Source organism: Seriola aureovittata, chromosome 14 (genome assembly GCF_021018895.1).
Source record: "Seriola aureovittata isolate HTS-2021-v1 ecotype China chromosome 14, ASM2101889v1, whole genome shotgun sequence".
Lineage (NCBI taxonomy): Eukaryota > Metazoa > Chordata > Actinopteri > Carangiformes > Carangidae > Seriola > Seriola aureovittata.
Window position 1 is genome coordinate 6,222,201 of NC_079377.1, and position 18,101 is coordinate 6,240,301.

At 41.2% G+C, this 18,101-nt stretch overlaps 1 protein-coding gene across 1 annotated transcript in view; it reads left to right on the top strand.

The window, feature by feature from the left end:
- The window catches only part of ttc7a (tetratricopeptide repeat domain 7A), a 49,554-nt gene extending 33,672 nt beyond the window's left edge, over positions 1-15,882 (top strand). Inside the window, exon 20 of the mRNA XM_056396240.1 lies at positions 14,172-15,882. Coding sequence (XP_056252215.1) covers positions 14,172-14,390 — 219 coding nt within the window. The 3' untranslated portion in view covers positions 14,391-15,882. The remainder of the gene's footprint in view (positions 1-14,171) is intronic.
- Positions 15,883-18,101: the final 2,219 nt, after the last annotated feature.

The window sequence follows — 18,101 nt, forward strand, 5'->3', positions numbered from 1 at the left end:
AGACATGTGAAAGCATCAGAGGCTGATGAATTACAAATAAAATCTGCTCTGCTACGTGTTTCACACAATTTATGGTTTTATATTACCAGCGACGTGAGATAGACAAGAACTTCAGAATCAAGTCAGACACACACATACAGTACAGCCATTTAAATTTCTGTAATTGAACTGTGTCAGCTCTTTCTCGTACATTCTCATCTCATTCTCAACACACACACATTCACACAGATTCATACACACACACATGCACTTAGGGATTAAATCTGATTGGTTCCAGACTGGACATCACAATCGCACATGCACTAACCATGCAGACCTTCAGCTAAGTAAACATGAATAATGTCCTGGTAAAAGAATGGCATTTTCATTATGGTAAATTAAATTAAAATTAAATCGAATTAGATAACCTGCTTTTCTGTTTGAGTTGTATATATTATCTGTTGTTATGTCATTTAGTGACTTTTATTTTCAAAAAAGCACCTAGCGACAAATCTAGTCTCTTTTTTAACAAACCTTAGCTGTTTGGTGAGTGGCAGAGAGGCAGAGCAGTACGTTTAGTCTGCACGGCAGCTGACAGACGTGAATGAGCTGTGTGAGAGAAAAAATAAGAAAGATATTCTGTCGCTTCTAACTTTCTCACAGAGTGATCATTTTACAGTTAAATGTAGCTGAAAATCTCACACCGCCGTTGTCCTTAAATTATGTGTATGGAGATTTTGTCAGACGATGTTGCGGTTGTTTGGATTTTAGCAGCAGAACAGCAGCTTGGTAATGGCTTGGAGTGACTGCTGGTTAACATGAAGTCATGGCGGCGTTTCAGTCACTGTTTTATACTTGTCCCATTGCCTGACAATAGAACAAGAAAAACATATAAATGAGAACAGCTTTATTGGGAATTCGGCTATATTAAATGACTGTGTATATGAGGACAGAGAAGAGGAGAGAAGCAAACAGACAGAGGGCTGAAACTGGCTGACACTAGGCTGAATGTTAACATAATACAATTATGTCATGAATATGCTAATTAGTGTATGACGTTATCTAGCATCGTTTAGGGACTTTTCGAGCAGGCTTTAGCCACTTTCCATTGAGTGTAGTTACTGCTATTAGCTGCTAGTATTCACTAGCTATCTGGCAGTAGCAACGGCAGCTGCTCATAATCGTTATTCTTTTGGAAATGAACAATTCCCTTGTTTTTTAAAATGTCGATTTTAAGTTGCAAGTGTAGTGTAGTGACTCTCGGAAAAGACAATATTAATGTTGGTTCATGATATTTGCGTTATTATTGTGTAAATGTGTAACACGTAAATGTGTAATTCAACAGGAATTATAAGGCTGGTTTGGTACTAGCTGCTAATATACTATATATATATATAGCTATATACTAGCTATAGCTCACAAGCTGGCAGGAGTGATGTCAGCTCCTCATAATCATTAGTCTTCTTCACTTGAGTGCAGCTCTGTACTGTGTCAGTGTCAGGATTGTGGTCATTATAGTAATGTCACATTATAGCTCAGTCATATTCTGAGATGTGTTAATTAGTTGTGGGCAAACTTCAAATTTCATAAAATAGAAACAAGCTTTGGTCCATAACCAACAAAGGATAAATACTGCTCAAAGACTGGGTTTCTCTCGACTGATCACTCCCCCACATTTCTTTCATCTGAGCAGATCCCCTCTCTCTCTCTCTCTCTCTCTCTCTCTCTCTCTCTCTCTCTCTCTCTCGCTTCCGCACTATAAAGATCCTCTCTCGCCCACTTCCACCCACTCTGTCGCTCAGTCTCTCTCCCAGTCTGTCCCCCAGATGATCCACTGGATTAACCACAATTGCTCTGACCTTTGAACCTTCTCTGTTGTCATGGTGAAGCGACCAGAGAGGGATATTTTTCAAATCCAAGACTCACACCCTGACACTCGCTCACACACAGCACACACATACACACACAATGGCTGTGGTCTCCATAGCGACCACAGATGTGCTGGTTGATATCTCTTTGACTTAAGTACTGGCCACCTTGTGACCACATAAGGCTAATGCTTTTGTTCCTACTGAGCACTTTAGTCTGGGTGTGTGTATCACTGTGTGTGTATCCATGTGTGTGCATGTGTGTGTGTGTGTGTGTGTGTGTGTGTGTGTGTGTGTGTGTGTGTGTGTGTGTATGTGTACAAGTCCCATTGGGGAAGACAGAGGTACACGTCTCTTCCATATTTGGCCTGTGGGAGAACCAATCCCAGGGGGTGAAAATTTGAAACGAAGCCAGCTGGCAGTGTCCTACTCTGGGTCTCTTACAGGGCAGATGTGTTCTCAGTGTGTGAGTGTGTGTGCACATGTGCACGTGTTAAGCCATTACTGTGTTTGTGTATGCCTGCCTTCCTCCATGGATTTCGTGCACATGTACATGACTATTTGTTTCTTTTTTGGTAAGTAAACTGTATGTACAGTCACTTCAGAAAGTATTAAGACCTCTTCACTTTTTGCACACTGTAGATTTATTTTTAATGGATAAAAAAGCCATTTTTGGCCATCACTCTAGTCTGAGTAACCCATAATGACAAAGTGAAAACATATTCTTATAAATTTCTGCAAATGAAAAATGAAAAGCTGTTCAGACTCTCTGCGGTGGCACTCCAGATTGTGATCAGGTGCAACCTTAATGTCTCTGTTTAGAACTTGACTAGACCCACCTGTGGCAAATTGAATGATGGGACATAATTTAGAAAGGCGCACATTTGTGTATATAAGGTCCCACAATTCACACTGCATGTCAGCTCAAAAATCAAGCCATGAAGTCCAAGAAACTCTCTGTAGACCCCAGCAATAAAATTGTAGTGAGGCATAGATCAGGTCAAGGATAGTAAACATTTATAAAGCTTTGAGTGTTCCCTGGAGCACAGCGGCCTCAATACTTAGAAGTTTGGAACCATAATGACTCTCCCTAGAGCCCCTGCAGGAGACCAAGGACCCAACCTCACTGTAACAGAGGACCGGTTCATACCTCACATTAACATGCGTCTCTAAGACCAGGTGTATCCACCTAAGATGCACTGACATTTGAGATCTGATCACTCAGACCACATTCAGAAGGGTCTGAGCCACATATGGCCACATTCTTTCAGGAGAGTGGTCAGAATCGAGGGAAGGCAGCACGCAGCCAAATACAGAGAAGAAAACCTGCTCCAGACTTCACAAGACCTGAGACTGGGCTGACGGTTCATTTTTCAGCAACAACCCAAACAGCCGAGACAACACTTGAAGGACTTCAGGACAAGTCTCTGACTGACCTTGAGTGGTCCAACCAAAGCCCAGACTTAAACCCCATAGAACATGAAGAGAGACCTGATGGTGGCAGATCACTGACACTTCCCATCCAATCTTACAGGGCTTGAGAAGATCTGTCAGCAAGACTGGAATAAACTTCCCAAATCAAGGTGTGGAAAGCTTGTAAAGACTTCCCAAGAGGAATTTAAACTGTTATTGCTGCAAAAGGGGCTTCTAGCAAAGTCCTGAATTAAAGGTCAAAATATTTTGTCTGTATTTTGTATATATCCGTTTTTCACCAAAAAATTCTAAAAACACATTTTCACTTTGTCATTATGGGTTGTGGAGTGTAGACTGACTGAAATAGCTATTTTTCCCTTTAAACTTAAATCTACAACAAAATAAAGTGTGCGAAAAGGGAAGGGTCTGAATACTTCCTGAAGCAACTGCATGTCCTTGGATTAAGGCCCATGTCGTAGAAGGAACTAATATACCAAATATAAAAATGCTGCTATATAAAATTCTGTATGTTGTGAATTGTATATTATACATGCTAATGGAGCTGTGTGCTAAATAGCTGCATCCTTGCATTGTGGTGGCCTAAGTGGGACAGTGTGTGGGACATTTTATTTGGAGCACTGCCCATATTTCTGGCTTGCATCAGCCCTCCAGAATACAACCTACAGTTGCTGCTACTCAGTGGCTCTGGCTTCATGCATTTATTTTTATACTGTATCTGCTGTGGACACTTTGTGTGCCGGTGGCCCATTTATTCTGCTCTGCCTTAAGGGGAACTCTGATGATATTCTTGGTTGATATTCTTACACTTGAGCAATTATTCTGCAAAAGTACATACTGTACTTTCCTTGAATGTCCTTAAGATCTTTTACAGCTTTTTTAGTTATGAAGGGTGAGGTATATAAAAAAAAAAAAAAAAGATGTGCTCCTGCTGTGGCTTTACTGGAAGTTTTTCTCTTTTTCAATTTTTTATTGTGGAAGATTTTGTGACAATATAATGTGAAATGTTTATAAATATATGTTTTTTTTTTTTTTTACTGGGCAGTGTCTATATAGACAGGAAATATAATGCAGAGAAAGGTGTAGGTGCAGCAAAGGACTTTTTGTTTTGTTTATGGTTTTTTAATGCATTTTTACCACTAGACTCCACGCAAGCGACAGTCGAGGCTGGAGCTATTATGTTTTCGTTCGTTCCATCCTCATGAACGCAATATCTTATTAACACCTCAAGGGAATCCCTTCAAATTTTGCACAAACTCAAAGATGAACTGATAAGATTTTGATGGCCAAAGGTCAAAGTTCAAGATCACTATGACCTCGCAAAGCATATTTTCGGCCTCTTGAATGTGATGACAAGACTGGGAATAAATGGGAATATGCTTAGCTCTGCGGCATGATATAGTGTGTGCCATAGGTGCGTACTAATACGGTAGGTCTACGATTGAGATAATGTGGAAAGGGCTGTTTGACAGCAAGATAAAGCGCACACTACACAACTGATATTAACTTCCTACACGTTTTCATCTTTTTATCACTCAGCTTCTCCAAACTGGGAGAGCGCCAATACAAATCTACTACAGGTCATTAACTGACTATGTATAAGTACCTCACACAACCCCAAGTCAAACCTGAACTATCTCTGTAAATGATGCTGCAAGCTAGAGTTGGGAGGCGATTAGCTTAGCTTAACATGAAGACTAGAATCGGGAGAAACAGCATTCTGGCTCTGTCATACACAAACAAAAACATAAAAATTACAATTTGAGGTTCATGTTCTGTAACTTTTTCTTGCCAAAAAACATTTGGAAGATGTGACTTCTTTTTTGGCTGCTATGCAACCATTGGTTAGGTAAGACACTATTTGGCAGTGAAATTGTTACTCGAGAAACAGCCGGACTATAGATCTCCCTCTAAAACCACAAACTGTGGTTTTTACATTTGTACATTTGCACAGTTAAGCTTCTGAGGTTAAGTAGGTCAGTTTTTTAACTTTGGGGAGGACCAGGCTAGCTGCTCCCCCCAACCTCCAGTCTTTATGCTAAGCTTGTCTTATCTCCTGCTGCCTCTTGTTTTGTTCTTTGAATACCACAGGCATTAATCTGGCCTTTTCTTATAGACTTTCATCAACAATTACATTAACTCTTATAAGTGTAGAAAAAATAGTGAAGAAAAAGGACTTCTTGTGGTTTAAGACAGAATTGTACAGGTTCACCTAAGCCAACCAGACTGGAGGAACCTTGTGAGTCATATGGACTTCTAGCAAGCGAGAATCTATCTTGCCAAGCTCCAAGCTATTCACTTGTGGCTGAACCACAGTGGTTCTGACCAATCAGTGTCCTATGAGGGAGGAACTACCACCATCTGTGAGCATGTTTTTGGTGTGATGACAGCGAGAACCTACTATTTGTTAGCATCGATGCTACTAAAGCAACAGTTATATCAGAACTGGAGAATATTTTTTCATTGAAAGAAGGCTGGTTGTAAACAAAAATTGGAAGGATACAGAAACTGATTGGTTGAAGTTAGCGTGTGGTTGACAGTGATAGACAGATGGTTCATCCAATCACCTGCCAAGTATTTTTTGAAACCACCCTTCCTTTTCCAAACAGTTTTCAACAAAACCCTCCCAGATGGCTCTGTGGCTCTGTGTAACAAACCATCTGGTGCGTCAGGTTAAGTCTAGAGTGTAGTCGTAATTTTCTCCACAGTAGCCACAGTAGATGGAAAGGGGAAATGTGAGTAAGGGAAACACATAACTGGAAGCCATACAGAAGCTCAACAGCCCCTGTTGTTTCCTATTAACACACCACCACCATCTTCCCTCATTCACCCCTCGCCATTTTACTCACTCCACTTCTACATCTTAACATCATCTGTGTCCATTTTTTGGAGTGTGTGTGTGTGTGTGTGTGTGTGTGTGTGTGTGTGTGTGTGTGTGTGTGTGAGAGAGAGAGAGAGAGAGACAGAGAAATGCAGTAATCAGACAGTGACTCACAGCTCTGGTCAGCTGCTGGTTTCAGAGTATTTTTGGATGAATGAGGGTGTGTTAGTAAGGGAAACCAGTATAGGGCTACGGTATGCTGTGTGTGTGTAAGTTTTGTGTGTGCTAATGGTTAGCTGCTGATTTGTATTTGAATGTATTGGCTGTTGCAATCCACAGGTTTAATCTAAGCATCTATTCTGTTTGTCTATCGCTGTATCAGCCGTGTCAGCTTTTACACATTCGTCTGTCTGTTAACCTCATCATAGTGTTTGGTTTGACACGTGTGTGTGTGTGTGTATGTGTGTGTGTGCGTGTGTGTGTGTGTATGTGTGTGTGTGCATGTATCTGTGGCATGTGGTGCATGTGTTTCTGTTCCGATGGGTAGCTGATCCTGAAACACGGCCCAGCCTTGCTTCCGGCAATGGTATGAAATGAATCTGACCCACTCCCAACATCCTCCACATCTCATCCCTCCTGTTCTGTAGTGGAGCCTGCTCTGAGTCAGCCACACACACACACCCACGCACATACACCGAGACTGACACACACACCCTTAACACACACTTTACTTTTCCCCCCTCTCCAACAGAAGCATATTCATACACAGCTTCACATATGCATGCATACTCTCAAGGACGAGGACTTGTGCTCATTGCATTAATTGCGTTCCAATTATCAAATGCCCCCCATCTCTCTCTTCCTCTCTCTCCTCCTCTCCCTCTCCCTCTCTCTCTCCCGCTCTCTCTCTCCTCTCCTTTCTGTGTGGATGGGGGTGGTTGTCAGCTGATTAGATAATGCAAATACATTATTTATAACACTTTGCTCGTTCTTGCCGCTTTATGGGATTGCCTAGCAACCAGGGAAATATATTCTATTGAGCTAGACCTCTGATAACCAAAGAGAGAGAGAGATAGAAAGAGAAGGAGAGTGTGTGTGTGAGAGAAAGGGAGAGAGAAAGAGAGAGAGAGCGAGAGAGAGAGAGAGGAAGAAAAAAATCGGGGTTGCAAACAGAGAGACGATTGGGAGTTGGCTGGTGCCTCCGTTGCTATGTATGGCTCATCTGGGCTCACTTATTTTTTCCTTTTTCTTTGACGCCTCTCTTTTTCTCTCCATCTCTCTTTCTCTCTATTCATTGTTCCCATTTTAGCTCTTTCTCGCTCACTCACACTCCCTCTCTCTTGCTCGCCTTCTTCCTTTTCCTCCCCTCTGTGGCTCCTATATCACTCCTCTCTTTCATTCCTTCTCCTTGTCTTTGCCTTTCCTGTTGCTATCTTTCCATGTGAGTGTGCTTTGGCAAGTGTGTGTCATGTTGACTTTTCTATACTCATATATCTGCTCTAATCTGTAGGAAGGAGAACGCATGAATCGATTCTAGACATATTATATATCCTATTTCTTTTTTCTCAAACACACACATACTACAGGTATAGATACACATACATGCACATACTGTTTCCATGCAGACATGCCACATGGTGGAGATGCATAACATGCAAAGGTCAGCTTGGTCAATATCATATCATGCTGTCAAAAATTAAACATACTGTGGACAGGTGTCTCAGTGAAGTGTCTTAAATCTCCTTATGAGCGGTCGGTGGGATCGTTATTACAGAACTTTATTTTGAATTTTAGTGCAGGTTCTTAAGTTTCCAAAAATACCAAACATGTGTGGCTAAATTTTTAGGGGAAAGAACTGTATGTAAAAGCACAAAATATCCACAATATTTTCATTTGATGGAGTGATGCAGCCCTAAAAGACATGGCTTCTTGGGTTTAAATATTACACTCGATGTCAGCATCATATGGCTTCAATGAACAGTTGGATCGTGCTAAAACAGAATATATACATATATATGATACTGTCGGACAGCTGGAATAAGATGATGATTTTGGAGGAATGTGCTAGATGGGAAGACTGATCCCACTGCCATGGCCTTACGCTCAGTATAAAGCTACTGCTAAGAAGTTAGCTTAGAATAAAGCCTGGACACAGCTATCTTGGTTCTGTCCAGCTCATCTGGTACTGGATTACCCTTTCCCCCTGTTTTCAGTCTTTATACAAAGCTAAACTAATCAACTGCTGGCTGTAGCTTTATAGTGAGAGTAAAGAGGGAAAGTGTAGATTAAGGGGTTAATACCTAAGGAAAGTTCAAGCCAACATGACTAAGGTAAATATAGCAGTCTTGGCTCACCACACCTCTCCCTGTCTGCCCACACTTAACCACTGACGGGATTAAGGGTTCAGGTGAAGGCTCTCTTCCTGGTTCAATGGCAGGGCATTAAGTCACTGGGTTACACTGTGTGTATGTGTGTAGTAGATGTTAGCCTACAGGGGTTCAACAGATGGTTATTGAGTGTCATAACAAGCCCTCTGGCTGCCACATTGCATTATTATGGAATTTACTGACCTAAACCGTGCCATGCACACACTTAACCACTTCTACACTGAAACTGTAATATAACAGTTTCTAATCTTTTACCTAAACTAAACAATTTATTACCTTGTTCTTATTTTACACTTTGCCTGGTCAGTCGCAGCTCTTCAGCTCTGTAGGCAGCATGGCTGACAACAGCAGATTGCAAGTCTAAATTTAGAGTTCAGCTGTCTCTACACTGTCTAGAAGACGTTAATTCCTGTGCTTTTTTTTCTGGGAACTGATCCATATGACCATTTTGTGACTGACTGATTTTGTGTTCATGTCTTCTACAGTTGCTTTATTCAGACCCCATCACTTTTTACACACTCTATTGTCTAGTAGATTAAATTGTAAATAGAAATTGCCATTTTTGCCTCAATCTACACTCAGTAACCCATAAAGACAAAAACATGTTTCCAGAGATTTCTGCATATGTAGGCCTGTTAACAAAGAAAAGCAGCTGAAATATAGGGTGCCCTGGTAGCTCACCAGGTACAGCACATACCATGTGCTAAGGCTGCGTCCTTACCGCAGCCGTCCAGGTACAAGTCCGACCCGGGCCCTTTGCTGCATCTGTGCATGTCATTCCCCCCTTTCTCCCCTGTCTATCTCTACCATAGATATATAAGATGAATAGTGATAATAACAACAACAACAACAATATATAGTATGTGGCACTTTAAGTGTGTAGCTAGTTAACCATCAGTCTTATCAGTATGTCAAATGTTTCAATTTTCATCTTGAGGCAGAAAAGTTTTTGGGTAATAAAGAAGTTATCCAGTAAATATTATTCCCATAAATGAATCTCTGTGGTGGCTGCTTGGCTTTAGTTGGCATGTTAGAATATTACAAAGTACTCTTTTTGTCTTTGCACAGTATGAAATATAAAATTACATTAGCTGACACCAAAGAACAAAAACTCATTTCCCCGGATGCTAATCAATTCTATAATCAAATCTCTGTTGGGTGTGTTTGTTTGTGACATCCAGGAAGCTTTTTTCATTCTCTTCAATCTAGCTGATGGAAATACGCTTAATTAAATGTTGTTTATTGATGCAGCATTTCAAAAGTTTGCTTAAATTTAGCTTGAAAGATGGATGAAAACACCACTGCCCACTTGCTCGGTTTGGCTCAGCTCAGTTCAGTTCAGTTGCGCTTTAATGGCACGACAAGAAACAAACCTGTGCTGCCAAGCTTGATGGGATCAGCTGAGGTAAAACTGGAGACAGATGGCTGCGGGTAATTAAAGCGAAACCAATAGATATCAGTTTTATCAGTGTAATGCCAGAAACACTGTAGCAATCTCAATGTTCTTGAACACACATTTGTTCACTCACTTCCTTTTTTTTTTTTTATCTGTTCCATCTCCTACTCCCTCTTTCATTTTTTTGCATGGCTGCATTTATAAGCACTTTCATCCATAGCATTCAACAATTTGCCTCATTCACCCAATCATACCCACACTCCCATGACAGTGAGTTACCATGGCTTGATCATTGGAGGCAATTTGGGATTCAGTCTTTTGACATGTGTACGGAGCTGAGGATTGAACCACCAACCCTGTAATTAGTGGATGACCTGTGTCTCATTTTCTGTTGTCATCTTTATTTTTCTCTGAATAATTTTATGATTTTCTCCAACTTAAAGGAATAGTTCAGTATTGTTGGTGTTATGCAATTCATTTGTTTCTGATATTGAGGCAAGAACATTGATTTCAATCTGATGTCTGTGCTTTAGATACTGAGATGACCAGGACAAAGTTAGCCTAGGTTGGCATAAAGACCAAAACAGAAATAAAACACTGACCGAAGCCTCTAAAAGCTCACTAACATGTTATATCTACACTTTCACACACGGAAATGTAAAAACAACAATTTATGGTTGTAGAAAAGTTATATACCAGAACTTTTTCTTTGTGAAGAACAGCTAGCTGTAGTAACTGTGTGCTGAACTGGTTGCACCAGAAAGTTTTTTTGTTTTAATCTGCATGTTTGTAGAAGCATGGTCTGTAGCAGGGCTGTTTGGTGAAGTTACACTACTACATACTTCTTTCTGTTTTCTCTGCACTGGGCCGTTTACTCCACTCTGGCATTTTGTTGTTCACACAGTATTTGTGCCATGGAATCAAGTCTCTGTTGTAGAGCAGTTTATACTCGGACAGTGAGGGTTACATAAAACTGGGGGGTACAACACAGCTAATAAGCTATATAAGCTTTTGGACTTCCCAGTGCTCCATCCCCTCAAAAGTCAGCATTGTCAAAACAGTTTGCTATTAGACAACTCTGTGATTTTGCGGGTCAGAGTTCACCAAAGAGGGACTCAACTGATCTCTTTTGCCCCAGCAGTTATGAACGCTGGTGTGAGCGGGCCTTAAGGTTGTCAGGTTTGGAACCATCATGTTTACATACAGACCAAAACTAAAACCTGTTTGTACTGACTGGCAACCTGCATTACACCCTGAGACACTGCACAGGAGGGTCCTGTCCTGTGTGGATGGATAAACTGTTGTCAAGAAAGAGCATCTGCAGATAACACCCTATAAGTCAAACTTTGTTTTTATATCTCTGTTCATGCATATATTGAAAAAGCCGTGCTAAGCTAAGCTAAAATCCCCTTGGACAAATGTGAGATTAACATTGTTTTCTTATCTAACTCTCAAAAAGAAAAATTCTTTTTGAGATTTTTGTTGATTTGAAATGTTTTTTGACATGATATATTATAGGCCAAAGTGTGTGTATTGTGCAGTGTGTTCTTCCCTGTTAGTTTGACCACAGTACGTACAGTAGTGTTTATTTGATTGAGGTGCTGACCCAGAAGGATCAACTTCTCCATCATTACCAGCATAACTGACATGCGGCACAGATGGAGGGGTGTGTATTAGTGTGTGTTCGCGTGTGTTAGCCCAGCAGCTGACTGTGTTTATGCTAGAAACACTGTAACAATGTAACCCCTGAAGACTGGAGAGCACAGACAGTAAGATGTGGATGCTAGTGGCCAAACCGGCGGCAAGTAATACATCATACGTATACGCACTTGTGCATTCAAACACACACTCATAGTCACTCACACACCTACAGGCACAATCTGGTAAATCTGTGTGTACATCCTGTGACAGGTTTTCTCCGTACCCAAGAGTTGCGATCTTCCTCTGTTTTCCACACTGGAAAAGAAGAACAGAGGAAGAGAGAAAGAGAGAGTGTATTAGTGTGTGTGTGTGTGTGTGTGTGCGTGTGTTCTTATTGAAAGTTGCATCAGAGCCCCTAGACAGCTATGTGAATTTCAGCCCAATTAATCTGGAGCTTGTGAGTAGAGGCTGCATAACAAGACTCGTCTGTCTGACCTCAGGCCAGCTCAGTGTTCGTATGTGTATGTATTTGTGTGTGTGTGTGTGTGTGTGTGTGTGTGTGTGTGTTTGGTGTTTGTACATGTAACAGATAGTCAAAGTAAGGGAGGGGATGATATTGTGCAAGAGTGGCTGCCTGTTGTCACCTTGAGTCTGTATGTGACACTGTAGCTTTCGCGTGTGTGTGTGTGTCTGTGCAGTATGTTTGTGCGTGAGACAGATTTGACTCCATGCTGTTGGTCAGTTACGTGACGCCCTTTTCTGCTGGGTTCTCAAACACACCGCACCCCAGCTGAGCTGAGCTGAGCGCCGAAGAGGCAGAACACACACACACACGCTCACACAAAGTTCTGCATGACCTTTAACATGGCGACAACAGATATCATCCGTAATATCCCTCTCTTCCTCACATATATTTACACACACACACATCCTGCCAGATCAGCCTTAACAGCCATTTATTCAATTTACAATTTACATGAAATGCCAGTTATATCCTTCTCAATCCTTCCCTCTTCAGCCTTGCCACACACATATACGCACACATACAGTAAATACATTGATACAGTATAAAACCAGTGAGTGCAGTGATTGCATGAATACCCACCACTCTTCCTGGCAGAGCCCTGGGCAATAGTCACCCAGCACGCCACTGCAAATGAACACTTTGGAATAACATGTTCTTTAAAGGTACACACCAATGTTTTTTCAGATCATTTTTATTATTCATATTATTCATATGTTCCTTTTTTCTGCCTCTCAATAGAGCCACTGAGTTCAGTTCATTTTAATATGTAAGGAAATATACTTTAGAATATATGACATGGATAATGGCAGTGTTGGGCAGTAATGCATTACTTAGTAGGCTAACTTGTAAAAGTAATGTGATTAGTTTTTTCAGTAAAGAGTAGTATAAGGGTTTACAATTTAAAAATATTTGTAAGTTAGTAACCCCAGTAACACTGTCAGTTTGGTCTCTTTCCCTCAGACAGACTGGTCCAGTATAGCCTCAGCACATTGGCTGGAGGTTTGGGGGAGGCAGTTACTAAAACTTCTTGTTTTATAAAGACGATGAGCGGAGCTCTTGTGACAATCATCAACATTAGCTCCGGCAAGAAACCGTGTTCAATGGCAAAGGAAACTTACAAATAGTCCCTCCCTTTAAAGGAAAACTATGTTTTTATTATAACCTGGCTGCCAGAGTCGTCACATGATCATACATTCAGGTTAAAGACAAACCCCCAGGTCAGTCAAACTCATTTAGAAGAGAGAACAAGAGTGAACAGTAACATTGCAACACAAACACAACATCTGTTCCAGGACATCCATGATTGATTTTGCCTGATGGAAGGAAAAACATTTTACCAATCCAAAATAATCAGTGTATGCTTTGCAGTGATGTAAAGTGTAAAAAATATGTTTGCACCTAAATGGTCCCTTTGACCTACAGTCGCTCCTCTGATCTGAGCAGGTTAAACACAGCATCACTTTCACATTCATCACTCTAGTGTGTGTGTGTGTGTGTGTGTGTGCCCAACATAATGCATGAGATTTCTGCAGAAGGCTACCCCTAATCTCATGATTTGTGGATTTTCTCCCTTCAATTGTACAATCCGAGTTGAATATGACTCTAGTCAAGTGTAGTACAGTTGGTTGTTGTTGCTGTTCTTTTTTTTTTTTTGTACTAAACTAGTTCACAGGACAGCAGGCATTATAATCCAAGATTTAGATTTTTAGATTTTTTTTTTTGTAAAAAGCCACCATCTGTTTACTTGATCTTATCATGCCATGAAAAATGTTTTAATGGTAGATATTTAGGATAAAAACATTAGGGATGAGGCTGTGAGGTTTAATGTGATATGGCCATTGTGTATTGTGAAAATTAGAGCATGTAATTTAGCTCAGAAGAGTTAATTCAACAATTTTAGCAATGAAATAACACTTTGTTCAATTTAAACCATTGTCTGTTTACTTACTTTTTATTCCTAAAATATAAACATAATAAATACAAAATCCTGTACTTATGAGTGGCTGTATGTAGAGTTTTAAAAGGGCTACAGAGGATGAGTAATGACATATGGACATACTGGATATTACTGCTGAACTAAGTTTACTTTCTTTTTTATCCCTCTATCCATCTGTCCATCAAGGGACGTTTGCTGGTGAAAAGCGGACGTGTCCATCTGGGGGAGAAAGTCCTGCGTGACGCAGTTCAGGTCCACAGCACCTCCCACGAGGCGTGGAGCGGCCTGGGCGAGGCCCTGCAGTCTCGGAGCTCCAGACAGGCCCCAGACTGCTTCTTGACAGCCCTGGAGCTCGAGGCTTCCTGCCCCATCCGTCCCTTCACCATCATCCCCAGAGAGCTCTGAGGGGCCTGGGCTGGGGTGGAGGTTTGGGTTAAGGTTATGGAATTCGTCTCAGGCTGGATGATTATACACTGATGCAGATATAAAAAAAGCAGCACTGGGTGGAAATATGTCCCTTATATGAAGTTTGACATTTTGAGAAATAGACCTGTTTGCTTTCTTGCCAAGAGTAAGATGAGAGTATTGATACTCTTCTGATATCTGCCCATTAAATCTACAGAAAAAATTAAACAAACATATCTGTTAATTAAAGAAAATAAAGGGTTAAAAGATTTAGCCAAGCTAGCTGTCCCCCCTGTTTACTGTCTTTATGCTAATCTCAGCTATCATTGGGTGGCCCTGAGAGCTCAACACACTGCTACTTGCAGCGTGTTTCAGAATTTGTTTGTGTTTTGTCTATTTGCATGTGTTTTCTTAAGCTGCAGTGAGTTGAGCTCCCAGGGCCACCGTACTTACAGTCTCCTGCATGTAGTTTCATATTCAACAAACAGATATGAGAATGGTATCAACTCTGGTCAAGAAAGAAAATAAGTATTCTTAACAAAAATTTGTAGTATTCCTTTAACAAGTATATTTCAGTAACATCAGGACATGTAACAAATTATTTTTCACTTTCATAATGCTCTCAGTCAAAAATTGAGTTGTGACTTTCATTATCACCCTCTAATTTTCCCAAAAATACTGTATCTGTACATTCCTAGCATCCATTCTTAATAAGCTATATTTAATGAAAAATGGCAGAAATATATATTTCCTCCTAGTGTTGAATATTAACGTGAAAACAGTAAATGAGTAACTGAGGGACCCAGATATCTGCAGAGAAGGGGTGTATAGAAAAGATAACGTACCAATGTTTTTTTTTTTCGCAATAACTGACAAATGATGAGTAATATTTGTAATAATCAGAATCACTGGGTGTCACTTTAACGGTTCATAAATGGCAGAGATGTGCTGGTTACGTCTTGAGATAGAATGTATGTTGCTGTGTTATATGTGGAAAATGCAGATACGTAGATTATGTAAAGGTTGCCAGTCACAACAGCAGCTCCACTTCAGCTTTAAGCCTTTGATGTATTCTGATGATCATGTTGATTGACACAGCTTTTATGTACACATGCACACACATGCACACACATACAGTTATACACAAACATTCCCACCCTCTCATCTTCATATGAAACCTCATATATTTTCCATGGAATGACATATTGTCATTTCATATGTCGTTATTATGTATGTGTGTGTCTCTGCGTGTTTTTCATACAGTGTGTCTTTTACGTAATGTATCTTCATGCATGTGTGTTTGTTTAAGACCATCCCTCTGGGGTGTTATCGGTCCCTGTTATGTTTGTTCTGTTTGTACAGTACAGTGGGCGACTCATCCCCTAATAATGTGTGTGCGTGTTTTTTGTTTGTTTGTTTGTTTTTTTTGACTCATCTGTTCGTAATGCTCTCCAATATAAACAACAATGGCTTTTAAAAATCACTGCTGGATGCCACGTCTTCACCTGCCTTGTCACTTGTGACTAATGGACATCACTTCCGAGTGCCTAACCACATTAATGTGAGCAGTGGGACTGGGCTGCCGGCTTATGTAATACTGCCAGCACAGTTTTCTGCCTCCAAACTCCCTCCTCCTCCTCCTCCTCCTCTCCCTCTCTCTCTCTCCCTCTCCTTCCTCCTCTATATCTCTGTGTCTCTTGCTCTCTCCCGGCTTGCCTGATGTGATGTGATGTGGCTTGGTTGCCTAGCAGCCATCCCCTTGTTTGAGTAACTGGGTAAGCGGAGAGATATCTGGTCTGCCGAACAACACACACATACACAGACAACACACACACAGACACACAGTGAGAGGCAGATAATGCCCCTGTTGTGTGGTTTTACAGGCTTGACAGTGTCTGTTTGATGTCTGCTGTTACCATGTGAGGTATGAGCCAGCTATAATCAATGTCTCAGGCTGGTGTAAATTGATTTGTGTTATGGGAAGAGTCCCTGTCTTTGCTCTCAGCAAACCCACAATTTCTTTACCCTTTTGCCTCCCTGCAGGGCTGCAAACACTAATCCCTGCCCTCTCTGTTTTATTTTAAACCTCCACTATCACCCACGTTCCCAACACTCCCGGCATGAAAATCTCATTTATCAATACTTTGATTTTCGCCAAGGAATTATCGATCACTGTCACCTCTTTTCTGCCGTCCGAAAAATCTATTTTTACTTTTTTCCCTCCTCGCTCGCCAGCTCTCCCTTGTTCCATCCTCTCCTCATTAGCGCTGTGTGTGACACCTACACAGGGGCTTCGGGAGATGAATGGTCTAATCCCTGTGGGTAAGGAGTGAAATATTACATGGTGTGCTCACACATGCAGAAATACACACGCGCACGCTGACAATGAGAGTCACATGAACACATTGTGCTGTACAGTACACATGCTCATACACACACACACACACACACACACACACACACACACACAAATACACATGCCATGGTTTTGACAGCTCTGGTAAAAGGAGACAGATTAATGGAGGAAGTGGCCCACTGAAAAGCCTTTCAGAACAACAACAGGCAGATGAAGCTCTATTGGTTTGACCGAGCCACAACACACACACATACACACACACACACACACACACACACACATACAGATATATATACAGTTCTTACACCAGGGGTCAATAAGCAGAATGCATTACATCTTACTTATTGTATTTGCTTCTGCGTCATTGTGATGTCAGAGCACCCAGGTGTGTCACTCTCACTTCCACACCTGAGCATCACAAGACTGTCTGTGTGTGTGATAGGAGGGTGGATCCACGGACAAATTACTGTAAAAAAATATGGTTTCCTATACACACACACCACCTCTATACACAGCATCATGAAATATGCCAAAGCCATATTAGACCAATAACAAACAAATACACAACAATAAAAGGTGGTGACCCTGTTGAGTGAGGTGTGTGTGGGCTTGGTATTCAGGTCACTGTAGTGTGTGTGTGTGTGTGTGTGTGTGTGTGTGTGTGTGTGTGTGTGTGTGTGTGTGTGTGTGTGTGTGTGTGTGTTTCGATGCCAGCTCTTGCAGGGGCATATGGGGGGCAGGGGCTGGGTGGTGCTAGTGTAGGGCGCCAAGAAGGAAACCATAAACCATCATTGTGATGTCCAAACAAGGCCGGAGAGTCATGGATGGGTGAGGGGTGTGATGGAGGTTATGAGGATCAGATGTGGTTCCATAATCTCATTTATAAATAAAATGGCGGATACAGTAGATGTATACATAGTTCATCCCCGAGAGTCAGATGTGTTCCAGCAGAGTTCAGAGCAACGATGTTTTCAGAATTTACATGCTGACAGTGTGCTGAGAAAGTATTCAAAAGGCTGTAAAGAAAATAGCCTAAAGGTGAGGAGTGAATCCAGAGTATTCTCAGAAATACAAAACATCAAACTATTCTTTTATAGCTTTTACACTCCTGTATAAAATATAATACAGCTGTGAACAGAAAGTACAAGTGTGAAGGCAAAAAGGTCACATTTTCAAACACACAAAAACTCTTTTGCTCTGCAACCCACAAGCCGCAGCCCAGATAACCCTGTTGAACGATATGAAATAAGAGTTATTATCCTCACATTGTTGCCACACACACACACACACACACACACACACACACACACACACACACACACACACACACACGCATCAGACAGATTACTGGACCC